The sequence below is a fragment of the Struthio camelus genome, chromosome 2 (assembly GCF_040807025.1).
Source record: "Struthio camelus isolate bStrCam1 chromosome 2, bStrCam1.hap1, whole genome shotgun sequence".
Lineage (NCBI taxonomy): Eukaryota > Metazoa > Chordata > Aves > Struthioniformes > Struthionidae > Struthio > Struthio camelus.
This window is the reverse complement of record NC_090943.1, coordinates 103,826,803-103,854,380: the sequence shown is the minus strand read 5'-3', so window position 1 is coordinate 103,854,380 and position 27,578 is coordinate 103,826,803. Positions and strand designations below refer to the sequence as shown.

At 36.1% G+C, this 27,578-nt stretch overlaps 1 protein-coding gene across 1 annotated transcript in view; it reads left to right on the top strand.

The window, feature by feature from the left end:
* The window catches only part of CDYL (chromodomain Y like), a 110,173-nt gene extending 86,068 nt beyond the window's left edge, over positions 1-24,105 (top strand). Inside the window, exons 3-7 of the mRNA XM_068931935.1 lie at positions 14,034-14,290; positions 14,875-15,047; positions 17,093-17,303; positions 22,198-22,341; positions 23,685-24,105. Of these exons, the coding sequence (XP_068788036.1) occupies positions 14,034-14,290; positions 14,875-15,047; positions 17,093-17,303; positions 22,198-22,341; positions 23,685-23,843 (944 nt within the window). The 3' untranslated portion in view covers positions 23,844-24,105. The remainder of the gene's footprint in view (positions 1-14,033; positions 14,291-14,874; positions 15,048-17,092; positions 17,304-22,197; positions 22,342-23,684) is intronic.
* Positions 24,106-27,578: the final 3,473 nt, after the last annotated feature.

The window sequence follows — 27,578 nt, the reverse complement described above, 5'->3', positions numbered from 1 at the left end:
AGCTCAAAACTAACCCGACACACCACCCCAAAAAGTTTGGCCTGTTCCTTTTGTTACCTTTCTCTTTTTTTTTCCCCTCCATATTTTTGTTAGATTATATTAGTTTATTACTCCTTTCTTGCTACTTAGTAAGCTAACATTTCTGTCCGAATATTGAGTCCAGAGTAGGAAAACACTACTACTATTTCCTGGATGTTCTGGTGTAATTGAACAATGTTTAATGATCTTCATAAATTTGGTTTAGGATTCTGGTTGCCTTGCTTGAGACAGAGAAAGGAAAGAAGAGTTAAAGGGGACAAAAACATCAACGATAGTTACAAAATAATTATTAGAAACTACAGTTTGGCTTAACTTTCAAAGCCTTCATGGGAAGGGATTGTTCATCAAACATATCAGTGGAGGGAGGGAAGATATTAAGCAACCTTGCTGCCCTGTTTCTGGGTCAGACAGGAATATCCGTGACAGATGACTTGTTTCTAGGCTGGTAGACTATACAGGAAGAAACCAAGCTGTTCAGGAAAAGAAATCTTCATTCTCATTTTCTGTTAACTAGATTGGTACTGAAGTACCAGTAAGTATTTTGGCACGTGCTGCTTACCTGGATCATAAAAGAAGAACAGTCTCCACAGAGTAGTTAGGTGACTCATGGGAAGATCCTTGGTTGACTTCCTCAACTTGCCAGCTAAAGGGAGTGCTAGTCTCCAGGCAAGAACATGTTAGCCTGAGGACAGGCCTGTGGCAAACTTCTTCCTCTTTATAGCGAGGGTAAATTTGGATAACAAATTCAGAGTGTTGGTCTGATCTGAGCCAAGATATGATCATGCTTCTCGCTCTTAGTCTCTTATCTGGTTTAAAAACTTTAAAGAAAAAAAAGGAGAAAAAGTCTTTGTTCTTTCTTTTTTTCCTGAACAAAATACCACAAGGATTCTTTTAGAAATAAATTCAATAACCATACCTATTATTTTGTTAAAAACAATAATGAAAATGTTAGTAAGATAATTTCATTGCAGAATTTTCTTTTGTTGATTATAATGATCTGAAACAATACCTTGAAGATAAATTCCTTGGAGATCTCAATGATATTTTAACTGAGCTGTAGGCAAGAATACTTGATGATGTAGTATCTTCTGTGATGCACCTGTATTTGAAAATTCATCTACTACAGTAATTAAAAATGGACAACGTTTGGGTCCATAAAAACCACCACTATGTTAATGTATAGACAATAACGAACAGAATATATCAATGAGATCCTGGTCTCAGAGTTCACTAGTGACCTTATTACAGACAAGGCAACACTCTCTGAAATCAAATGGAGAAGCAGAGTTTCATATAACTGTGTAAATCAGACTCCCAATGATGGAGAACGTTACCATTCTTAGCATACAGAACCCCTGAAATCTTAATTGTTATTAGGTAGAAAATCAGAAATGAGTACTAAGACCCACGTCTTAGCATCATATTCTCTCAAGTTTTAGTATCTTACAAAAATAAACGAGTTTTAGATAGAAAATTTTCACTTTTCAAGTTTTCAATGTATTTACCACTTTATATGACTAAGAATCATTCCATGTATACAGCTCCAATGCTAAGCAAAACAGGGTTGTTTCTGTGTTATTTTTAAAAATCCTGAAATTTACATTAAATGTAAATGATAGACTTCTGGTGCATGTTTTGCAATGGTATGAAACCACAAAATATTGGTAAAAGATATGGCAAGTAATGAGGCAACACTTGGAAGAAGATTAAAATTCTCTACAGTATCCAGTATGGCTCTCCTGGGTATTGCTTTGGATCCCCAGTAGATTTTAATCAGAAGGGAACTTTTAAAACATGACTTTATGAGAACAATCTTAGAAATAAATGGCAGAGGTTTTAAGGCTATTTTTTGTTGTTGTTGCTTTAGTTTTTTTCCAACTCCTTTTGAAATTACAGCAATACCGATATTATTATTCAAGATAACTTTCGAACTTGCCAGTCTTTAAGGAAGCAAGTCTCAAAGGTATTTCACTTCCTAAGACACATTTCCCATTATAGGCTATTACATTTGTTTGTTTCTTTTTTTGACTGTTAATCAGCAGTCTTGCTGTGTTACAGCCTTTTAGTCTGTCATTTTTTATATGTTCAGTATATTCATATTCAGTATACAACTTTTCTGGTTTCCTATGGCATGTTTGTTTCTCCACTAACTTTTAATTGACTTGTAACTTACATTACATTTCACTTCCTTATTTTTGGTCTTTATTCTCCTCTCTTTTATTTTGTTTCACTGGAAAAATAATTTATGTTTAGCATCTGTAACTATGAAAACTTCAGAGTTTTACTTTGCATTTCTAATACCGTTCTTTATCTGTTTTAGCATCTCCCTGTATTCTTCCCAGTGTTCTTTACTTCCTATTTTCTTGTAAGTATAGCATATTCTATTTTTCCCCTCAGTTCCTATTGACCTGTTTAACCATGTGGCGTTAATTGAAGCTACATCTCACTTCTGAAGAAAATATTTTAATTACAGTATACATTTAGTTCAATTTATGCACCCTCTCCTTGTGACTGAGATGTCTTGATAATTGTCTGAAAAAGTATTTTATGTTACATCTTTTTAAATATACATTTACCTAAAATTGCACAACTTTCATCCTGGCAGAAATTAAATTTCAAATCCATTTCACTGTGTTATCCTGTTTCCATTTTATTTATTCTGCTCTGTTCAGTAGTTGGAATCTGATTTGGACAGGTGGGTCCTTGGCAGCTTTTGGGAAACAATCAGTCATTTAATTCATCTGTCATTTTGTCTCATTTCTAACGCATTTCTAACTGATTTACAAATTAAAGTTGTGCTGAAAATTGTGCATAATTCTCAGTGAAGTTATGTACTAGTCCTGTTATTTGTGTGTACATGATCTTTGCTTTACTTAATAGTAATTCTCCTATCTTTTATGTATTGACCTCCTCTGATATATTTGGTTTCTCTGTGTATTTTTAATGGCTTGTTTCCTAAGGCAAGATTCAGCGTTTTAGGCATCTACCCTATCTAAAGATGCTCAGAGCAAATTTCTCAAATTATTGGGTTGTGGACCCGAGTACTTCTAAGCCATTACAGTGACAAGATTACGAAATCTACAAATTGACCCTTGAACTTGAATTGAACTGTGATCACACCAGTATCACTCCTATGAAAAAAATGTGTGCCTACCTCCTTTTCCAAATAGCCAGATAACCCTTACTTTCCTATTGCCAGCTACACAAGTTACAGAAGTCTCTGAGGCCAATGCACATTTTGATTTATAGCATCAGATATGATAAGCTTAATCCTTATTTTTGTGTAGCTGCTGAGCATTCTTGGTACCTAACTAAGCTCACCTTGTCTTTGGTGAAGTCAGTAACAGTTGTTAAGTCCTATTTTCTGAGAGAGGGTTTGCTTTGTTTATCCTCCCTGCTCTCCTCCTCCCCAGCCCTGAAATTTGCCCTAAACTCTATTGGGTTCTTTTGGTGGCGGTCTATTTTTCTTTGCCACATCTGAAACTTCCAAACTTCTTGAATTTTTCTTCAAGATCTCATCCTTCTAATATTATTTTTCATAATCTCTTGGAACCTGTGTTTTCATATTAATACATTTCTGTTACTGAAACAGTATGTTCCACCTCCATATTATTGTGCCTAATCCATTGTTTCCTTATCAGTCTCTTTTGACTAGCAATAGTATCAATATTGCTACTTTAATCTACATCATATGATTTCTGAAAAAAATATTCTAGTAATTTTAAAAAGTTAGCAGATTTTTGCAAAGGAAAGTATTTTGGGGGAATTGGGACCACCAATAACTGTAATAAGCTTATCTATAGTGACTTGCCCGTGAGCCTGAGGCAAGCCACCTGAGCAATTCTGCACGGTAGCATGTGTTAACTACGTAATTACTGTTTTATTGTGTTATCAGTTTGGGGGTTTTATGTCCCTCTGATAGGCTGTTCTGCTTCATTGACTGTTGTCACATTTATGTAAGCCTCTCTTAAAGACTGGTAGTTTTTTCCCTTAGCGATAGCAAGAGTACACAGAGAAACTCTGCCCACGCATGTGGTATGCATGCAGCTGTATAAGGACAGTTCACTCAATTCCTCCCAGCAACCGGCTGAGGTTGGAGCATTGCCTTTTCTGTTCACTGCTTTCAGCTGTTTCATTTTCCTGAGATGTACTCTGGCCATGTTTTTTTGATTTGCTCGTGTACCACTATCTTCTGGATTTCAACATTTGATGGAAACATATTCTTATGATGGCCATTTTTCCAAGACTCATGGCCGTGTTCAAGGTCTTTGCTACCTCTGCAAATCCCTCAACCTGGAGAACTGTACCATTTGTACAGGGGTCAAATTGTGGGGAAGGATGGTGTGGAGACAAATGCCTCCTGTGTTTTTTAGCAGTTGTCTGCAGTGATACAGGACAAAGCCTAATGCTTTCCTCATGCAAAGCATCTGATCCTTCTCTTTTGATCTCAGAAGGCTCTTTTTGTAGACTTTAGAACTTTCTGGGAGGATTTTATTATTATTTAATATGGACAGTACAGTGAATTCTGGATGTTCTCCACTCCAGATGTGTCCTCACATACTCGTCCATCCTACCTAGTATTGAGCAGCAACCTCCAGCACCTTGTAAGGCCATTGCCAAAAACAAATGAGAGATCAGAATTGACTTGAGAATAGAGGTTCTGTTAACTTTCTCCTTTTCATCATCTCTCATTTCAGTTGTTGCCAGTAGGTAATGTCCAGGATATGTTCCTCTTCAACAATATAAAGGACAAATTTGGCAAGAAGATCCACTGTTTTGAGTCACTTGTTTGGTTCAGAGCATCTAGCTATCTAGCAGCTATTGCATGGAGTACCCAAAGATATCTTTCATCATCCTGCTCTTAATGTGGGTTTATTTTCCCAGAATCCTGGGAAAACTATGGGAGACTGATTGCCTCTAGAACAATTTGGGAATGCCTATTTAGATGTGGTGTAAGCAGCAATTCATGCTTTGCCTGAAGACATGGTCTTTCACAGATCCTCTTGGCTCAAATTCTTGACTCTCCAGTAGTGACTTCTTTCTCTTGCGTACCTCTCTTTCAAACAAAAGAATCTGTTTGACACGTGCATTTCTGAATGCATGTTCATTCTTCAAAGGACACCAGAGTTGTATCATACTCCCCCAGAGTGCTCTACCTCTAACTTTCTTTTCACCCATACTTTCTTTTCTCCCACTCTCCTCTGGTGTCAGTTCCCAGCTCTGTTGCTTTTTCCTTTGCAACACTTCAAGCGACAGAAATTCTCAAGGAGTTAGCAGCACTCTTGTGTAAGTGCAGAACTCAGGACTGAATAGCCAGCACTGCAATACTTAGGAGTTTTGGGGGGCTTTTTTGTTTATTTGTTTTGTTAATAGTCTCAAGAGACTCCTTCATTCTTCTCCTTCTCACCCCAGCCAATTATTTCTGTCGAGACCAGTGATTTCTGATAAGGGGGTACTACTACTTCAGAACAGATTGCAAGTATTAATAGCACCTAACAACTCTATGTATTGCAGACTACCCAAATATGGGGATAGTTGGCCACATTAAGACACACAGCTGCTTGCACTTGGTCACTGGAAGAAGCCTGTGAGCTGCAAGCCAGTATGGCTTCAGGTAATCTATTCACTGACCACCTTTTAATGAACCTGGTGGTTAATGTCCCAAAGGAAGTCAAGTCATCTTTGATAAATGACAGATGTCAGGCAGTGTCTGGAAAGGCACCTCTCACCTCTTCGCAGCAGGGGTGCTTGTGCCAGACGCTCTGAGATCTCAGAGCTTGGGGTATCCTGTAAGAATGTATGTACATCAGCGTCCTGGACCTCTGGAAGTCACCTAGACCTGCTTACCTAGCGCTGCCTCCACGTGAACGCCAAATGTTTCTGTGTACAGTTGTGTGTGGAGTTCTTGCAGATGCTGTATTTAAAGCCTCACCTACATGACAAAAATGTAATATGGATACTTTTAATTGACATTTTCTTTTTAAAAATAAGGTAAATAGGGATGCTTTATTCATCTATTAAATCTTGTTAATAGTTTTGGTAGTGTTTTAGGAAGTTTTGATATCTTTACAAGAGAATGTCACATGTACAGAACACGTTTATGTTCATGTCTATACATGAACCCGCCTAGGATGTCTTTTGGCAATATCTATTCTAGGCTAGCCCTACATTAGGGCACTCTTCCACATGAAGAGAGCTTTTTTTAGATCACTTTGGGAATTAGATTAAATTGCAGTGAAGCGCTCTTAATATAGAATGTGTTCACCTCAGGAGTTAGTTTGAAATAGCTTGGTGTACTTCAAGTTTAAACCTTAGCCTATTTTGTGATAGCTTTCCTCTGTGGATGAGCCCCAAGAGATCATCTTATTTAACTCTGAAATTTGAGAGCGTTTTGAACGAATGCTGTGATATCATAATCTGCAGTTGTAGAATATCAAAGGACAGGATACGAGAAAGTTTTTCATTAGGAAACGTTACTGGTGTTTAAAGGCCTTAAAAGTCAACCTGTAACTTAAGGTTTATTTTATTTGTACTTATTTGTGAGAAAAAAGAATACCGCTAATTCTTTGCTTCCCCCATCAAATACATGGGTGCATGCTACTGTGAAATGTGGCTGGGAGTTCTTGACTGGAACGATGTCCGATGGACTTGGGGATTTTTTTCTTTTTTCTTTCAGCCATCTTGAATACCAGTTGAGATGGTTAGAATGAGCTTATGCACTGCGCTGGGTTTGCCAGTAGTCTTCCAGTTGCAGATTTAACAGAGGAAAAATTGAGCCTAAAACTGAAGGGAGGGGGGAAGAAGAGAACAGTCCCAGTTCATCCTGGTGCCATGACGAAGGAGAAAAAGTTATTCCTCATCTTGGGAGTGGTTGTTTACATATTTGAAGTGAAATGAGCATAAAAAGGCTGAAGATGTATTTTAAAAGCCTTTTATAGTTGCTAGAAAGAGGGCATTTATTTTCATTGTAAGACAGCTTGTGGAAAAGTTACTTAATACCTTTTGCATAAAAATGTGTAATTCCTTTTCCAAGTTAGTAATATTAATCAGACTTGTTAAGAGCTTTGTTAAAATAACACTCCAAATAACACTAATAACGTTATCCCTGTTGTTTTTGCATTTTTGGTTAGAAATAAGATTTTGCCTTTCCGTGGATGTTTATGTGCAGTATCTGTTCCCTGCTCTGAGGAGGAAAGGCATTCAAAAGCAAAATTAGTTAAATAGCTCATAACCTACTAATGTCAAAGGTGACCAGTAACGCTGCCATTGTCCTAAAGGCATCACTGTAAAGCTGTGACTATATTCTGTCGATGCTGTGAGTTATCAAAGAGACAGAAAACTACTTACAATAGGAAAGAATGGCTGTCGTAGGCTGCACTACTTTTTTTAATAAAGTAGAGAAATACTACCAAGGGTAAATATGTGTGGGTATACGCGTGTGTGTATTTGGATGCATATTGTAAAGGTAGGCTTATTTTCTCTCCACGTTAGTTTTGTCCACAAAAATAGTATCCCGTAAGAAATGTATATTTTAAAAGAGCACGTATGTCAAAGTGTCTTTTAAAATAAACACCTCTACAAAATTTGTGGAAGGGAATAGAAGTTAAGCACATGTATTCTGCTGATGTGTCCTGGGAAAGCAGATTTTTAGGAGCTGAAGGAGGAAATTGGCAGTGAAGTCTGCCAGCCGCTGCAGGGCTGTTTGTTCCTCTGGGCTGCTGGGTTGCAGTGCCGGCTTGCTGATGTTTCACCAAGTACTCCCCCAGTGATTTGCCAGTTAGCCTGCGATTAAAACATACACGTTCTGCGTATGGAGGGGTGGCGAATTTGCAAAAACAACATTGGTGGCTGAGGAATATGCAACGGTTTCCTATGTAACTATTTCCTTAAAACAGAATCAAGGAGTGGTTAATTATTTGAAAAGACACATCTACTGCACGTTCCTCCTCCCGCCCCCCCAAAAAAGAGCAGTAAGAGTTTTGAGGAAGTTTCAAAGTTAGTGGCAGGATATCACAACACAACGCTCAGCAGCCCGTAATTTAAAGGACTATCGCCATGCCCCAGTCTCTCCTCCGAATCATGTTTGGGGGACATCTCAGCTGTCTGTTCTAACGCTGGGGTGTGTGCAGGTTGTGACTGATAGCACTGTTTTTTGTGCACGGCATCAGTAGAACTTATTCTGGAACAGTTTTTGTAAAGTGCGTCTTTCGTAAAGGACACACACCTTCTGAACACACTTTCAAAATCACAGAACAAAACAATATTTTAGGGGAAATGTGCAATAAATTCAATGTGTTTTTCTTCTTAAAAATATTGCTAGTGAGATTCAAAGGAAACCGACAACTTTTGCTGAATTCCAAAACGTAAGTGCTATGAATATATACATTCAGACAAAAAATAGATAGAGAGTAGCTTTTTGGAGCACGTAAGATCTTGACAGCTTTTGAGAACCCTCAGTATGAATTTCTACACTTTGTGCCAATACACTGTAATTTTAAGAATTATTTGCTGTGTAATTACTGAAGCTGAGGTGGAGAAATTTCTGGAAGCCAGTGCATATTATATTGGCACTGCAGTATCACTCTTTGGGATTGATGTCCCATTTTGAGAAATACTTGATGTAGTGTAGAGTTCAAACTGGAAAGGCCTGACAGTGCTTCACAGTTATGACTTTGCTGGTACGTACAAACCTGGAGCAAGAGAGTACTGTCTGTAGACAGAAGGGAGCACAAGGCTACCTGCATTGGACAACTGAACCTGTGGATGCAGACTTGTGGATTATATATACTGGGTTTACCAAACAGGTCAACTATAGAAAGGACTTTGTATTCAGTTTTCTTGGGATAAATACAGCTTATTTTTACTGCTGTAAAAATTTTTGCTGATTTTTTTTCCAGTTTTGCACGTCATTATTTTTCCCTCTCCCATAATTGAGTTTTAAACAGTTACAACCACAATGGCATTTTTGCAGTTGACACTTTAAGAAATTGTTGTTAATAGTGTTAGATGGTTCATTGGCTTTTTCAAGTGGGAAGCTTCTTATTAACAAATTTTTTATTTATTTCAAGAAAGGAAGTGGATGGTACTTTAGGGCAGAGAAAAGGAATAAAGGAATGAGGGTCCCAACTTCTTTTAGCATTGAGAATTGGATATCTGTTTTTCACAGTGTCTTTTGAATCCCTCCTCTTGAGTTTCTCTAGAGGAGAAACTAGAAACTAGAAAATGTTTCTTTGCCAGGGAGTCAAGTGGGGCGCAGAGGTGATTAAGATGTAAAAGGAGCACTCCATAAATGTAAGGGCTTTTTTTTTGCCAGGTGGCAGTGGTGGATTTTTTTTGTTTGTTTTTTACTGTAATTATTTTAACAAATTAATATTGCTTTTCTTTTCACTACAGCAAGTCTTGCGTAAGAGCCTTTTCTCATGGAAGAGGAATCTCAGGAACAGTCTCAGTGGGCTAGTAGAAAATATGTAGGAAAAATTATAAACAGAACAGTAACAAGTTGCCAGGACTAAACAGCATTCCCCTAAGAGTTTTAAAAGCACTCACATATAAAATTCCTGCGGTATTGGGTTGCCCTCAGCACCAAAGAAATGGAAGCTGTGTGAACTCTAGGAGTGCCCATGGAAACTATAAAGCAGTAGATTTTGATGGGGATCTACTTGATGGGGGGGGATCTGAAGCTTCTTGTGAACACTGCAGACATATCTCAAAATACTGAGTGATTCCATGATTTAAAATGAGAGATTACTTTCAGGGCCGGTGTATGCCAAATAACAAAGAGGGGGCAAAACAGAATTCTGTTCAAAGTAATGCCAGTGACAAAACATAAAACTGTACCTGGAAAATGGCTTGTTCTTGATTAGGTGTTAATGCTCAGGACAAAGGCACTGGAGTTTTTTTTAGGTAGTTTTGTGGAAACTTCTGCTCAGTGCTAGTTTAAAAATCAAACAAATTGTTACAAATTATTTTGGAGAAGGCGAACAAAAGAGAACACGTGAGTATGTCACATTATAAACCCCTGTCTTGAACGTAGTGCCGTTTTGGTCCTCTGTTCCAAGATGAGCAGAACAAGGGTGACAGGTTCGGAACAGCTTCTGGAAGAAGAGAGAGTAAAGAGATCGGGACGAACCAGTCTGGAGAAGGGATATGAAGAAAGTAAACAGCGTGTTGCAGAACCTACTGCCACAAGATATTTTAGAAGACAAAAGCATAGTGGTTTCAAAAGTAGATGGGATACATCCATAGGGGATACAGCTTTAAAAACATTGCTTTGGATGCACCCTCTGGCTGTGGACATGCCACTTTCAGGAATGTGATTGCTGGAGTTGAGGAAGACATTCAAATAGCGTTGTTGTGTACCTCTGCTCCAGCCCTGCTCAGTCCCTAGGCATCTGCGATGAGCCTTTCCGAAACAGAATACTGTGTCAGACAAACCTTTGAGGTAAGAGTACCGGCCCTAGTACATCTGCAGTTGAAAATGCGTGTGCTAAAGAGGCTTGGCACTGTTTGGCTGTGTCCCCTGTATTGTTGTGAGGAGGGGAATGCTTTTACTCAAGTCTTCAGAATAATTCTAGGTACTTACTTGCCATGTAAGCTAAACTAAACTTACTTCTCAAGAAAAAGGAGTTGGGAGACCCTAACAGTGAGGCAAGAGAAGAGCTTGAGGTTTTAACTTTAGTATTGTTGTGGAGTTGTGTTGCTCATTTTGATTTTAACTAAATGCTTATGTATGTCTGGCATGCTGCACTTTAATTGCTATCTCCTTTTAGAGAGGAGGCCTTTTCTATATTTTCTTAATGTCGAAGCCTCCTGGCAGTGGGATGGGGATGCTGTCTTTGCTGCTCTGCCCCTTTTCAACTTACGTATTTTGTGTCTGTCTTTCTTTTGAATAATACCAGTTCCTTTCTTACCTGTTGCCCATAGGTTTTTTTTCTAACTAAGAGCAGCTGCATGAAAATGGTGACTTTTATCAGGTTTTCATTAGCAGCTGCGAAACCAATTAGTCCTGCTGATTTCCTTCTGCATCTGTCGGGTGAAGCTTTGAGCAATGTTAGTACGTCTCCACCTTTGAGACGATCTCATTGTGTTAATTAATACTTAGTTTGCATTTAGAACGTATTTTTGGTAACTATAAGCCGTTTATGTATCTTTTAAACAAACTGTTATGCAAAATAGTTATGCATTAGTTGACAACATATTTCTTTGCTGCAACACATGCCCAGGACTGCCCAATGATACAACTTTTGCCTGTTTATAATTAGCACAAACTACTGCCTTACATCTCTTAACTTTTTTCTTCATTTGTGAACACTGAATACCAAAGGAAACTATCTCCTATTCTTTAAAACTGTGGGACATGACAAATGTACACTGATAGTGACAAATACTAATAAATGTATTTTAATCTGAGTTCAATTTTTTAATCTGTAACAGCTGGCTAAGTCCCACTGCACAAAGTACTGTTTCTAAAGCCAACAGGTTTTTGATTCCAGTCTAAGTATCCTAAAAGCGTGTTTGCCAGATTAGATATAGAGAACTCCTTCCATTGAACTGCAGCTGTCCCTTGTCTGTGGTTTGAAACTGTAACTATTGACAAGTGCAGACTGAATTTATATAAAAACTTACAATGCCTGTTGCCAGTTGGATAGGCTTGCAACATGTTGTGCGGTGTTTATAATATCTTGGTCTGTCTTTTATATTTTAAAGTATGTAATAATTTCCTCTTAAATCTCAGACGTAATAGTCTGGTATTTGAGTACATCTTTAGAAGTATGACTTGTGGGCAAAGATCTACTCAAAGCCGTTGCATGAGGTTACTGACTCTTTCGGCCAAGCGTGCTGTGCTCTCCTGCTTCTCCAGTTGTTTTCACTACGGCTAGGACAAGACTTACAATAACGTCTTACACGGAGGATTAGTAATCAGAGGTGATTTGAGTTGTATTTCTTTACCTTTCCTATGGAAAAGCAAACCACTGCAATGAGTGGTGCCATTTCATTTTGTGTTACTGACGAAAAATTGGGCATCAGTGTTGTTTCTGCAATTTCCCTTTGAAGGGAATTCTTCTAATGGACCGCAATCAAGATATTATGGTTTAAAAGAGAAAAAGTATCTGTCATAGACTTCATAGTTGGCATGCCTCAGATTTTTATGTATTATGCTGATATGAAAAAAGAAATTTGATAAGCTGTAAAAAATTTAGGAATAAATGTGAATCTCCTTGTGACAATATATAATACTCATTTTCCATTTCATTTTGTTCCGTTCTATTCTCCCTGCAAATGGTCACGAACTGAATTCAGTTTCTTACTCTCTTCTCTGTAAGCAATTGAAAATTCTTGAATTGCCTTTATCTTCTTCACAAAAAGCGATGTGGTAAGAGAGGAGTAAATACAACAAGAAAGAATTGAAAAGTAGAAAAAAAAAGTAAAATGAAACTTTATTACAGTATAGCCTCTTTGACAGACAACATACCTAATTAATCAGAACAGATCTGTAATCAGAGATGTGCTTATTTGCAAAATTTTAATATAAAAAGTTAATTTATATTGGAAGGTGGTTTCTGAAATACAAATAGAGAACTACATAATCTCTTAGTTTTGTTTTTGTTAGCCTTTTTCTTAATATAGCGCTCTCCCACTTCATATGGGTCAAAGTAAGCAAAATCTGAATATTGTTGAAATGTAGAGATATACACTATTCCAACTATTTAGGTGAGTCTGCTTAATGCCATCACTGGATCCACAAGTGTTTCATGTGTCTTAAAGAAAAAAAAATTAAGAAGGCATTACATATTAGCAGAACTTTAAAAATACAGCTTCTTCAAAATGATAATGAGGAACGAAGCGAGATCCACTAGTGACATTTAATCAACAACTTACGTATATATATTGTATCTATGTTTTTACGACAACATATACACGATGTCCTGAAGTATCTGTCTGTGAGATAAAAGTAGTGGGTTTCCAATAGATTTTAACAAAGTTTTGCACTTCAGAACTCTATCTTAGCTGGTAATGTGCTTTTCCAGTGTTTTTAACCCTGCCGCCCCATGCACATGCACACTGCAGTACTTTAATCTGACACATTTTATAAAGATTTTAACATACAGTTGGACAATAGACCCAAAGTGTTCTCCTGTCCTTGCTTCTCTTATGAAAGCTAATTATTCAGTATTCTGTTTCTAGTGTGGAGTACAGACAAACCTGTCCCCTTTGTGTCATGAAGAGCAGCCTGTTTGCTCACGTTCTGTCAAATCCTATTTAAGTTACTGGGAAGAAGACCAGAAAGACAAAATATTATATTTGCCAGTTTTAATTGCAAAACTGTTTAGACTTGAGAAGTATCTCATTGTCTATGAATCTATTAAAACATTCATCACTGCACGGGAGGTTTTTTGTTTCCTGCTCAACAAAATATAGTCTGTATTTCTTCATTCATTTCTGTTTTCCTTTAAAGACTGTTATGCTCTATGTTATCTTGTCAATCAAGTGCTTTATTTGGTTTATTGTAGGTGTCATTTTTTTCAGCATATTAACCTTGTGTTGGCTGAAACAAAAGACTTCTGCTTTCTCTTTGCAATCTTGATGGTATTAGACCATTTAAAGGACTTGGAAAAGAAAAAAGCAGAGCGTCAGTATCTTGCACAATTTTTAAACTTTTAAAAATTTGCTCTAGTGCATTAGTAGGAGGAACATCAGATAAAGCTCCCCCCCCCCCCCCCACTAAAAATAAGTAAATTATAATTGGTCTGCTTCGATAGTTTAAAATTTATTTTCTTAAATTATAAAATTAATTCATTGGATGCCTTTATCCCTTTAATTTTGGTCTGTGCATAGTGTATATTTTTGTAATGTTTCAGTAGCTTCCAGATGAATGAGTTTCATATTTACTGTGTGTTCTTAATTATATGACTAGCAAGCTAAATAGGGATTTTGAAGCTGCTGAACTAATAAAATTTAATTAATAGAACGTTACGGTTTCAAATTATTTACAGGTACCTCCACCTTTATGGAAGCATTAGCAGCCAATGGTACAACCAACATACAGACATCTGTAACGGGAGTGTCAGCCAGCAAACGGAGATTTATTGATGATAGGAGAGATCAACCTTTTGATAAAAGGCTACGTTTCAGTGTGAGACAAACGGAGAGCGCGTACCGGTACAGAGACATTGTTGTCAGGAAACAAGATGGGTTCACACACATTTTGCTATCAACAAAATCATCAGAAAACAATTCGCTAAATCCAGAGGTGAGAACAATTTGGAGTTTTGAGGGGAAGATGGAGAAAGAATCCCAAATGTCTTCATCAGTTATGCCTCCTACTCAAGCACAAACATACACAAAACAAGATTCGGGTTGTTGCTTGCAAAGTATTGTACATTTGGTTATATTTTGTTACTCTTTGACAACTTAATTTTTAGTATAATTGAGTTTTATTTATTAACTTTGTATACTACATTATCTGAATATTTAGATGTACTGTCTCTTATTAGAAATGTGGTGATTTATTACATGCAGCTTGGAACAAACTTTAGCCTGAATTAAGGTTCTTTTTCTGAACTGGTTGCATATGCCATCTGCTGTCCAAATTACAGAAATGCTGAATGAATGCTGTAGTTACAGATAACATCTAATAGATCTTTTCTTAATGATTTCATTATCTTAGCCTAATTACATTTTTGAGATGCAAAACATTTAATAGTGTGTTATTTCACTCTTTAACAAAAGTTAGGGATGTCAAAGATTCAGATCTGTCATGGGGGGAAAAGGGAACAGTATGCTACTTTTTAATACTATAATAAAGATTCTGATTAAATTTTGATGATTTTTCAGGTAATGAAGGAAGTCCAAAGTGCACTGAACACAGCAGCTGCAGATGACAGTAAACTTGTGCTGTTCAGTGCAGTTGGTAGCATTTTCTGCTGTGGTCTTGATTTTATTTATTTTATACGACGTTTAACAGATGATAGAAAAAAGGAAAGCACTAAGATGGCAGAAGCTATTAGGTATGTAAAATTGTCCTCAGTCATCTAAGTGGGTGTTATTCATTGTCTAGTCTAGTTTGTTTTATCTTCTGATAAAGATATAACTGTGCTCTTTCAAAAGCCTTTAATTCAACGAGAGCTCAAACATCTACCTGTTATGAGATACAGCATGCAGAACTTCTTTATACTCCCTTTCTACCTGGGCTGTCATTTCATGCATTGCTGTTTATGCTCTTAGAATTTAACTGTGAAAAACTGGCATTATGATAACATTTCTGTACTTGAAACCAATTTTAAAAGACTCACATTTGTTTTCTGGAAACTCTCTGACTGTTTTACATACATAAATACAAGAGCTGCATCTTGTATTTGTGAGTAGCCTAATATACTATATACAGAGCAGTGGAATGATGGATATTCTGGAGAAGATGATTAGAATTAGTGAACATCATCCCAACACTATCTACCAAACCTGTTGTTTAAATAAAATGAGCTAAACAGCTACAGACTAGAAGAATGCTTGTGTGGAAAAGAAGCATAGATCTTAGAGAAGCTTTTTCATACTATTAGTAGTAGTTTATCCATTCTGGCACTCTGGTTTTGAAGGCCTGACATCCTGGATTAGCTCTTGTTTTATTCCAGAATATCTATATTCTTTCAGAGATCTCAGTATTTCAATGACAGATTCTCTGTGTTCTGTTGTTGTTATCAATATTTACGCCCCTGAAAAATGACTTATAACATTTAAAGCCTGCTTTGTTGTAGGCATAGTTGGCTCATAGAATAACAGTTATTTTTCAAAGGAAAACTTTCAAGCATCCATATAACATTTACTCATGCAGAGACTTCAGATGCTGGCAGTGGACAGAGGCTTTTAACAATGAGGTTCTGCCATTGTAGTTTAATTCAGGCTTTTCCAAAAGCCCGAGTTACGGCCTACTGCTCATCGATAATAAAGCACATAAATGTAGAGGTAAATTAAAACACCTAGCAAATACCCCTCAAATATAATAATGGTATTTTTCATCATATATATGATAGAGATTGTCCTCTGCAGAATATTCAGACATGATTACAATCACCACCCTGAGTCTCTGGGTGGGCTGTTCATATGACTGCTTGGATAGGGTGGTTCCTATAGAAATTTTTTTGCCTTTCAGGTAAATGTAATGAGTTAATGAGAAGCATGGTAATCTTTAGTGATGTATGAAATATAGTAAAAATACTCTATTTTGTAGAAATACAGATATAACTACCTCCAAATATGTGACACACATAAAGAGCAAACTTGAAAAGTATTACTAAATCTGATACTTAAAAAAATTTTTGATTAAAAAAAATCCCATATTCAGCATCTAATACTGAAATGAAAAGTCATCTGTCAGAGTATTTTGAAAGCATTTGCTCTTTGAAAACAGAGAAGCGTGCAAACATCCATACTTTACACAATGACCAACCTATCTGGGTATGGGAATGAATTGCTGTTTTGTGTTGATAACAAGGATGAGAGTATATATTTGTAAGTTAATAGCATAGCACCAATTGCATTATGACCAATAAAGAGAGGGAGGTGAAGGGGAGAAGTTTAAAGGTCTGTGGTATTTGATGATGGAGATCAACTATTTATGGCCTGTTCATAGCTTCAAACAGGCAGATTTGCATATTAGGAAAGCTCTGTCCCTAAAGTCCAGAAATGATCCTTAAGCAAACTCATTAACTCTTTGCTTATTGTATCCTCATTTATACCAATGTCATACGGAAACAGAGTGATGACCAAGCAGGGCTGTAAAGACAGTTTGGAGCCCCATGGTCAGGTATAGCTACAGCCTCACCTGAGAGGGGCTCCGAGGCATATGCAACAGTGTGCACCAGCACCGTATCAGGTGGTGCCACAGGAGGGATGTGGAGTCTGCGCCTGCCCAATGGCTGTGCTGTGTCAAGGTGGGAGAAACAGTCCATTTCCAAAATCGTTTTATTGGGGAGGTCACCTCATGTGGAGGTGAGTTATTACAGAGTTCTCAAGGGCTTACAATGTGTACTGAGGGCATGTTTTTGTTTCTCTTCAGGAATTTTGTGAATACTTTTATTCAGTTTAAGAAGCCCATCATTGTAGCAGTAAATGGCCCAGCCATTGGACTCGGAGCATCTATATTGCCTCTATGTGATGTGGTTTGGGCTAATGAGAAAGCTTGGTTTCAGACACCATACACTACTTTTGGACAAAGTCCAGATGGATGTTCATCCCTCACATTCCCTCGGATAATGGGCCTGGCTTCTGTAAGTAGCTTGTGGGGTAGGGGGTGACAGCATCTCAATGCAGTTGTGATAATTTATCTAGAGCAATTTCAATTTTTTTTTTTTTTACTTTTGCTCTGTTATTTTTTTTCTCTCTCTCTCATGAAAACTTTTCATGAGAAAATGGTATTTATAGCTTCTCTGCTCCATGCTGTTACAACCTAGTCTTCATGTGAGTGCATAAAAGGGAAAGCAAGCACAGGACCTAATCAGAATCCCCCTTCATGAGCACAGCTAACCCTAACAGTGCCAAAAAGGAAAGGTGCATAACTAGACACACATTCCCTGCAGTTCTGTCATGGGGATCAGCCACTAGGGTCTTGCAGTCAGCATGTCTCAAAGAGTGCAGCAAAGAATGGGCTGCTGCGCATTCAGTATCTTTTCATAGCAGAGTACTGTATCATCAGCTATTATCTCATGCTAATATGCAAAATAGGTAATGCAGATTTCGTGCAGCAAAAGCATTCTTGTCAGACTTTCCCTACTTTGTAGGACTATGCTGATGTTTAACATTAGAGTGTCATACAGGAAATACTCAGTCCAATCCTTTTTCCTTTGTGAAGGAATTTTTTTGTTCAATTTTGCACTCTGGATTTACAGTATTGCTGGATGAAAAAAATGGTAACGCTTTGTATTATTGCTGAAGCTATAAGCTACATGTTATTTAATTTCTCTTTTTTTGCTTTCCAATTAGATGAAAGAATCAAATATAACCAAAAGCTATTTAAAAGTCACTTAGCTATATTATTTTCATGTTGCTTACTATTTTTGTGCTGCGTTCTCTGAAAATTTAGACCTACATCTCATTCCAATTTGAAAGTGAATGGTAACAGTATGAAACGAGTGCCTGCAGCTACAAGTGTTTTTCCTAAATTACTGTTTATTATAAAAGCTAATTTTTTCTATATAGACATTTCTTGATTAAAGAAAAATAGAGATGTAAACATATTAGATATATTAAAAGTACCTAAAGTTTGAACAGCTCTTAAGACTAATTGTGTGATGTCTGGATTTAGTTATTAAAAGAAAACAGAAAAGGTAAATGAAATAGATTAATAAAGTTATAAAACTGTCTTTAATATCTTAGCCTGTTTCAAACTACTGATTGTTCCTTTCCCTTTTTATTTGGCCATCCATCCATCCATCCATCCATTCATCCATCCCCATTCTTTAGAGACTTGTGGTTGTTATTTTCGTTTTATTTTATTTTTTAGAAACTGTGCTTTTATACAAGAAGCTCTTCCCTAGTATACTTTCATGTGCTTTGTGAATGAATGCGCTCATTTTTATAATTTAGAGAAGGTGTTACTACCTGTGAAAGTTTCCAGTGATCACAATTCCATAAAATTCAGCAGCCTTTTAAGCACAAAACGAAGGGCAAGGGGAGTGAAGTCCAAGCTAATGTTCTCCTACCATCCACTGACATTACAGCAATGTCAGTGCTCTAATGAACACTAGCACAAAATTGGATGAATTAATCAGTGAATTTCATTAAATATATTCAGAATACATACTGAAAATTTTGAAAAGGAACCTGCTTTCTATCTGTTAAAAGGGAGAGAGAAGTCAACAAAAAGATGAGATGGCAAGAGTGCGATGGGAAACATTCTGAAAGAAAAACAAATTAAATACATCATACAAAAGAAAGAATTAAGGTATCTGTATTCATCACAATAATTGCCACAAATTTATTAATTCAGAGATTTTAGTCCCACCCTTAACTATTTTTAATCAGATTCAGTGCATTCTTTTTATGATCAACAGCTAAGTGAAAATCTTCAATCTCAAGATTATTGGAAATAGCTTCCCTACAAGGTCAGTCTTGGCCGTTGCGCAGGTCTGTCATGAAGATATTCGTCATGAAGATATTTTTCACAGAACATGTGTTTGACACAGTTCATTATCACAGGAAATTTGAGCCAAGCCCTTAGGGTTCAAAACTTTTCCTATATTAGCAATATCAAGAATTTTAGAAGAATTCTGAAACTTTGCTCTTGACTTTTTAAAACAAACGATAATAGAGTAAGGTGAAGTCTGTTCTTGGCGGGGAGGATATTTTTTTCTGTGTCTGCTGTCACATTCTCAGTTGGTTTTTTTGAGAAGCTGGTTCTGGCCATAAAGCACAGGAGCCACGTGATCAAGTCTCACACGTTATGTCAGTCTCTGGCACAGTTAGCAGTATTTCTTATGCCTTTCTGTCACCCGTGAGGGATTCATGTTTCCTAGTGGCTATAGGCCATGTCACAGCCAGGGTCTTGGACTCTCTAGACACCTGCTGCTTCTCACAAGCCAGATGAGAGTGCAAGGGAGAGCTGAGATGCGGTGCTGCATCTAGGGCTTGTGTGAAAGGCCCCGTGTGAGCCACTGACTGCTTGCTTCAAAAGAAGGAAATTGAGGGACCAGAGCATGTTCCAGGAAAGTATGGCAACTCCGCAGTGGAAAGAGAAAGACAGACTGGGTAGAAAATGAGAGTCAATCAATACAATCAAGATTGTATTGTAATTATTAGTGAAATATTTTCGTCATCTTAGGTTTCTTTGGTTTTTTTAAATTGTATTTCTTGGAAAGTAGCCAAAAAGTATGTTGATTTTTCACAGCAGATACAAGACATGATTGAATGATTAAAATTTCTTAGTAGCGGGTGTCCAGCATACATTGCATATAGATCAAAGGTGAATGAAATGCCAGAGCAGAACATTTGCCTTCAAAATGCTCTCAGCGGAGGACACTAATGAGAGCAGTCATTTCATGTGAGGTTTGATGCTAACAAGGTGTTACAGCTTAACAGAATTAAGATGACTACACCATTATTATTTGTCATTTTTCACATTCAAAAAAAAAAAATTAGTACTATCTACTGAGTTGGGGGGGGGGGAAATTGTAAGGGTTCCCTGGCATTCATTTTTTGCTCATCACCAAAGATACATGTGAAGAATGTGTAGAATTTAGCAGCTGACTTGATGCTTCTGAACTTCCTAACTCCCAGTAGATTGACTTGACGTTTTGGTCTTTGACATCAGTGCTAAGTATCTTTTAAAATGATTGTGAAAGACATTTTATATATCTCCTTAGGAAAATGATTCCTATTTTGAGCAAAACTCGTGTATATCGTTGACTTTGTCTAGAGTTTCAAGTCAGTATCATGCACATATAGTCTAGAAAATCAGAAGGTATAATTACAATAGCTGATGAACCTTGTATATTCAATTTTACTGGAACCTTTCACAGAAGGTAGAACTAAAAGAAGATATATAACTTGTACCTTTAGTTTTGACTTTTTTTTAACTAATACATGTGAATCACGATTTTCCGTATTAACTTATGAGAGATCTGCATTTGGTACCTTACATGGAAAAGATCTTAAGCAACAACTCTTTGTTTGTGCCTAGCAGACAGAAGTCAGCAAACACACTGTCCGTAGAACGCAGACTTTATATTTCATCACAAGTAATAGACCTCTGAGTCTTAAATGTCTTCATCTTTAAAATGGCAGTACTAATAACATTATCTATAGTAATTAGATCATTTGAAATCCTTAACTAAAAGTCGTTGTCATAATTAGCAAGTGTTATTCAGCATTTTGTCCTCAGAAATGCTATACCTGTTGGGTTTGGGTTCTTTTTATTTTATTTTTGTTTATTTTTTAATTTTTCTGACAGCCTCATTTCCCATAGTTCAAGAGTCCAGTGATGGCTTTGTCATTTTTCCAATGTAAATTAGTTAGCAGACAGTGGAAATGATATTTTGAGGTTGGTAATTACTCTAAATCTTCATCTTCAGTGGCTGTTTCTGTGTAGATGTCAGTGTGAACAAAAAGTTTTAACTGTACAAGAAACTTCACTGAAGGTGAAATTAAAACATGAGTATCAATGGCTGTAGGATGAGGTTTTAACACGGAAACTCTTGAACAGTGACATATGTGATAATTACAACTCAAAAACTACAAAACTAGAGCTCCTACTGCATACAATGTATTCTATTCTATAAATTTTAAATGGATGCTTTTAAACTGTGTATAAGATCTTCTTTTGAATAGTATTTTTTCAATAAGAATAACACTGTCTTAGCTTTTGAAAGAATTTCAGTTGAATATTGAACTTCTGAATAAAAGTGGGAGTATTTCCTTTCTTTGAATTTTGATCACAAATTGGAATATATGCTGTTCACTTCAGTGGCTTTGGAGATCAAACTCTTAAGACTGTTCAATTATGTCAAATGTGGTAGTGTAAATGAAATACTATATTGCTGAAGGCTTTTGAGCAGTGTTGAAAATAAACCATATATTTAGATTTCAAAAAAAATTAGTAGTAACAAGCATTTTAGCTGCAGAATACTTAAGTAAAGCAATAATAAATATTTAACTGTGCTTTCCTTCCATGATGGCAATTCCCAGGAGGGCAGCAGCCAAAACTACATAATCTTCATAATTTACAAATAACATAGATTTATAAGAAAGATTAAGCTGCAACTATTATTCTTGTTATTATAAAGGGCAACTTGATGTCTTCATTACTGTTTTTACAGATTTGTCAGGCATTATAGGCTGTTGCCACATTTACTTCAAGTTAATCAAATCAGTGATGCTTCAAGAAAACTAGAGCTGATGAACACTCATGAATAGGAAATGACAAAAAACATTTTCACATTTCATGTTTAATCGTAGACCTGTGTATTTTTAGAACTACTGAAGTATAGCTGACAACACAGAATAGTTCATCTGTAGGCAGGTTTTTTTTTAATAAGTAAAAGTTGGAAGAGCCATAATAAAACTGTCTCACATAGTGCAGGCATTTTCCTTATTTGTTTTGAACATTTTTTCTTTAATGAGTTTTGCCTCATTACATTTCATACCAGAAGTAACTTTTTATCCCTTCAGGCCAATGAAATGTTGTTCAGTGGAAGGAAGTTGACTGCGCAGGAAGCTTGTGCCAAAGGACTCGTTTCTCAAGTGTTTTGGCCGGGAACATTCACACAGGAAGTAATGGTTCGAATTAAGGAACTTGTCACATGTAATTCGGTTGTAAGTTTCATTTATTTTCTTATGATACGCTGTTATAGTTAGATTAATAAAAATTAATCTAATTATTTTTATACTACATCATTATACTCTTTTTCTTAGAAAGACTGTTCATGGAACAAGGGCCACAAATTGTAGTTACGCTGCCTTTTAACACACTTCTGTATGGTTTTTTAAAAATTGTCTCTCTGACCTCTTCTTTATCACATACCATAATACTTGGTGTTTAATTACATTAAATGAATTGTGTTTACCAGAAGTTGTTTTTACTGAAGTATAAGAGATGTAAACAGTCGCCCTAAGAACTATGCAGAATCACAGAAATGATGTCTTGAGTTTTAATTTTTTGTGCTAATAAGATTTATTTAAATTACTCTATCAAAAAAATTGTTACTAAAATTAATCAAAACTCCAGAAGGTATTCAACATTAATTAGGAAAAAGGGAATGGATGCCCCTATCTATAAAATAATAACGTTAACAAAACTATCTGGGGCTAAGGTGAGTATGAAGAGAAATAACCAGATAAATGGAAACTTTTTACAGTTCTCCCACCAGTTTCTCTTGGTCTTCTACCACCTCAAGCTGGTTTAGGGACTCGAAATCTTTTTACTTGCATCTAGTCATATTTTCACATTTAAGAATCACTTCTTCAATGTATAATTTCTTAAAGTATCATATATGGTAGAAAATTGTAAATATTTACAAATGTAGTAAAAAAGGAATCCTTGACAGTAGGTTGAAATTACAGTTTACCAGTAATGCATAGTTCAAGAAGTCAGTCTTTCAGAATTGAGCACACCACTGGCAGTTGCACACAGCAGCTAAAACTATCAATATGTGATGTTTTCTTAAGGGAGAAGGCATGGTCAGGTTCAGTACAAATCAACTGTCTCATGCATCAGAAATTTTGGGGTTTGAATCAGATTAATAGTCCCTTAAATGAAAAAGCAAATTTGAGGTATTTCAATCTATTTTAAATGTTGGTCTTCAAGCTTCAAGGTCTTCCAGGTTATTAGAGCAGTCCTGGGTAATAGTGTTTTGAACTAGATTTCACTAAACTAGAGTTTCTCTTGAGTATCACTATAAAACCATATATGTGTACAGATATCATATCTGTGATTTTCATTATCTCCATATTTTTGTGCTTTTGTGAATTGAGCTGGTATAGGGTAAAGGAAATCCTGTATGACCCTATAAAAAAGGATTCTGGGGACACAGTATGTCCATGAATTGATATTCTTAAATTTACTATCAACTTTGCAATTTGCCAAAAACAATCTGTAGGTGTACATGTCACTGAGTTCGCATGTAATACTGAAACAATTCTGGGTTTTTTTGTCCTAGGTACTTGAGGAATCCAAAGCTTTAGTACGTAATATCATGAAGGTGGACTTGGAACAAGCAAATGAAAAGGAGTGTGAAGTTTTGAAGAAAATCTGGGGCTCTGCACAAGGACTGGACTCAATGTTAAAATATCTGCAGAAGAAAATTGATGAGTTCTGATGAGATGCCCATTGACACTGGAATTGTATTTCTTGGACATCAGGGCAAACAAATTATGCCCATTTAAAAACCTGATATAAACTCACCCCTTGCTCAGCTTGGGAACAGGAGCGGACCCCCCCTACCTTTTATTGTCCAGGGGTTTAAAAAGTACTGTATCATTTAAATTTGAACAAAACTCCTTTCTCCCTGATTTTTTTATACCTATATATATATATATATATATATATATATACACACACACACACACACACACACATGTATATGTGTGTGTGTGTGTGTGTATATAAGTATATACATATATATACACACACAAAATATCTTTTTATATATATATATATAATGTAATATGTGTGTGAGAAGTGTGTATGTAGACACACACACACAAGCTAAAAAATGATAGAGTGCACTACGAAACATCTCTTTTAAGGCTCTAGTTTGTTATCTATGGCTAGTACTGTATCAAATAGAGAATGGATTAAAAAGTGAATGGTGTTGCATTATTTTCTGTGTGGCAGGGAAGTCTAGAATAATGCTTTTTTTTTTTTTTGCTTTTTTTTTTTTCCTTCATTAGAATACAGAATTGAAACGGGTATTAGCCAGCCCTTACTTTCACTGCCCAACAAGTCGGTTAAGATATAAACCATCGTCTCAGAAAAAGGTTGAAATACCTCAAGTAATAAACATTCTAAAATAAGTTTTTTGAGAATTAAATCCCATAATGATTAAAAAATCATACATATCCCAAAAAAGAGAGTGTGCTCAGGATTAATGCTAAGAAAACACTCTGTCTTTTTTGGGGGGGAGGTATAGAGGGGTGGGAGGAAGGGGGCAGGAATATATTTAATTCTTACCCAGATAGCATGAAGAAACCACTGTCTCTTAGTGAGAGGGAACAAAGGGGAAGTGGGAGGAAAACTAAGTCGGGGCGGGGAGGGTGCGAAAAAAAAAAAAAAAAAAAGCTTGTTTTGCAGTATTAGTGAATCACTGAATATCTTATGTATGAATATCCTAAGTTATAAGTTAGTTTTAGTGGGTTTTTAAGTAGTCTCTCTGGGTTTGTTTTTTTGTTTTTTTTTTGTTTTTAATAACTACATAAGTGCTTCTGTTGCTGGGTGAGAATACTACTTTATATACAGTTTGGATTTTGTTTTTTGGGGTTTTTTTTCCTATTTGCTGGTTTAATTGATGTATTACACCAAAAATGCATTTTATGTTCATAAAATTTTAGGTTCACTTAGAATATATTATTTAATAAGTTAAAATTCTTTTGGCACACTATTAAGTACAAAAACTCCTTTAAAAAAAAACTACCTTATATTAGATGTTTAATGTTCTTTGTCTATGCTTTTTTTATTATTTTAAATATACACTATATACAGTATGGTGTAAAAGAGTGCCCTGTGTAAATAGACCTATTTTGCATTCCTTTCAGGAGTGGTTATTGATTCCTGACTGCAGATATCTATTATTATTTGGTATCTGTGCTTGCAATCTTATTGAATGTATTATGAAGAATGAAAAAGAAATCAACCTTATTTTTGTACAGTTTTGAAGTTTTTACTTGGAACTGACCCACCTCCCCTTCCCAGTGGAGAGCTGTACAGTGTGTAAATCTGCCTTTACCTTGGATTGGTACAGTATTTTTGCATCTGTGGGACCTACTTTTTTTGTTCTAGTAGTTTGAACTATATATAAACTGTACAATCTGTAAAGTTTTTATAGAATAAATATTCAGCTGTGAAAACTGGTTAAATAAAACTAATATTTCTTAACACATTTTAAATGTGCTTCTCAAACAGTTGTCTCTTTCAAGGATATTTCAATTCTAAGGTAAAAGTTACTTAAATTTGCAAATTAAAGATGATGGAAGATCATACTAATGCTTTATTCTGTTAAACTTCTCTAGGCTCATAGCAATTTCCTTCAATTAAAAGTTGAAAATTAATTTATTGCTGTAAATTACATAGATTTTTTTCTCTTAGAGGAGGAGGATGGAGGAAGAAGTACAGGAAACCATTCTACTCAATTATTTTGTTTACAATTATAAAATAACATTTGGTAAATATTTATTACAATCTCTAAAACAGACCGTTTTCCCAAGAATTCTGTGGTACACAACAAAATGAGAATTCATAGTAGAATTTAATCATATTGAAAGGGAGAAGGAAAGAGATCTTACCCTTTACCTGTTAACCTTTTAGGGTTTCACTCAAATTTGTGTTAGGATCCCTTTTCTGGCACTTGTAAGAGCCATATCGGCATCTAAGAGCCATGTTTGCATCTATTCCAGCTCTAGGATGCTTAATGCTATCCTTAAGCGTGAAAGAATTTCACTGTAACAGAGGATCTGAGCTAGAGATTTTTAGAAGAATTAAATCAATTCAAGGTGAAGGCAATTCAGTGGAAAATAATCCCATTTTGTGCCGTTATTATCAGTCTGTTACTATGCCTACAATTTGCATACTAGGATGTAAATAAGTTGGTGACCATGTACATTCCTGCCTTTTGACTGAAAAAAGTCCTTAGTTCAGACCAATTCATTTACACAGTCTGTGTCACAGCTGCATACTGTGCAATCTCCCTACCTTTATACTACAAGCAGTAGCCAACTTTACCCTTAACAAATTATATTCTCATTCATAAATAACACACATTATCTGTACACTGAACTATAGGGATACTATTTCTTTAGAAAAATACCTTCCGGTTCTCTTCAGGTCAGGAAATAGTCTCAGTATAATCATAGAAGTAGTCATATGAAAAATTTACCTGTGGAGGTTCTGAAGATTTTTTTCACTTAGTGTTCAGTGGGACCAGTAGAAGTTAGTTACGTGTATAGGCATTTATACTGAAGACGTCTTATATGGAGTAGTTAAACTATTACCAAAAAGAAGAGGGTTTTTTTTTTCTTTCTCTGGCTCCAGAATGTATATATATGTGGAAGTAATATATACTGAAAAGCTAATCCAACAAGAGAGGCATCTCCTGCAAGGTGGGCACCAGGTACGGAATTAAGATACAGTCTGTGTATTTTTCAGTCCCCTCAAATGAGAATTAGCGCTCTATTGATCCACAACAGCCACCTATGGTAGTTACAGGTATGGCAATGTTCTGTGTTCTTGCAGGACATAATTCTGTTAAGAATCAATCATTACAACCACTTGCATTTCTGAACAGAGTTTACAATGTTCCTAACACTGTGGGCAAATAAATTTCTAGCATGTGCATGGAAACACAGCAAGGTGAGACTTTTCCATCAAATAGTATCTAATAGGTAACACAGAACTTTACTATCATCACCTACAGTCAGAAAATAAATCTAGAAATTATCTCAAACAACTGAGGAGCCTATATTATCTGAATGGAACTGTGTTAAGCCTAGCTTAGTCTTTGCAAATAATCACACCACAAAGACAGTAAAATGAAAGATTTATATTCTTATAGCAAGCTCTCAGGCATAAGCAATCATTAAAAAGTGACCTGAGACATTTTAGCAATCGCTATTTTGAAGGCTTTTCCCTGCAGGAGACATAGGTCTTTGTCTACTGTGTTTCATTTCTTACGCTTATCTGCAGTAATGCATAGATATTTTAAATTAACCTGAAGCATCAGCTTTAGCCTCTGATCATTTAATACAACTGCAGCCACAACAGGTTGACAGGGAACAAACAGAAGGGTGAGGAAGCTGCTTACCACAGAGCCACAGGTTGAAATGTACTTGGAACTGTTTGA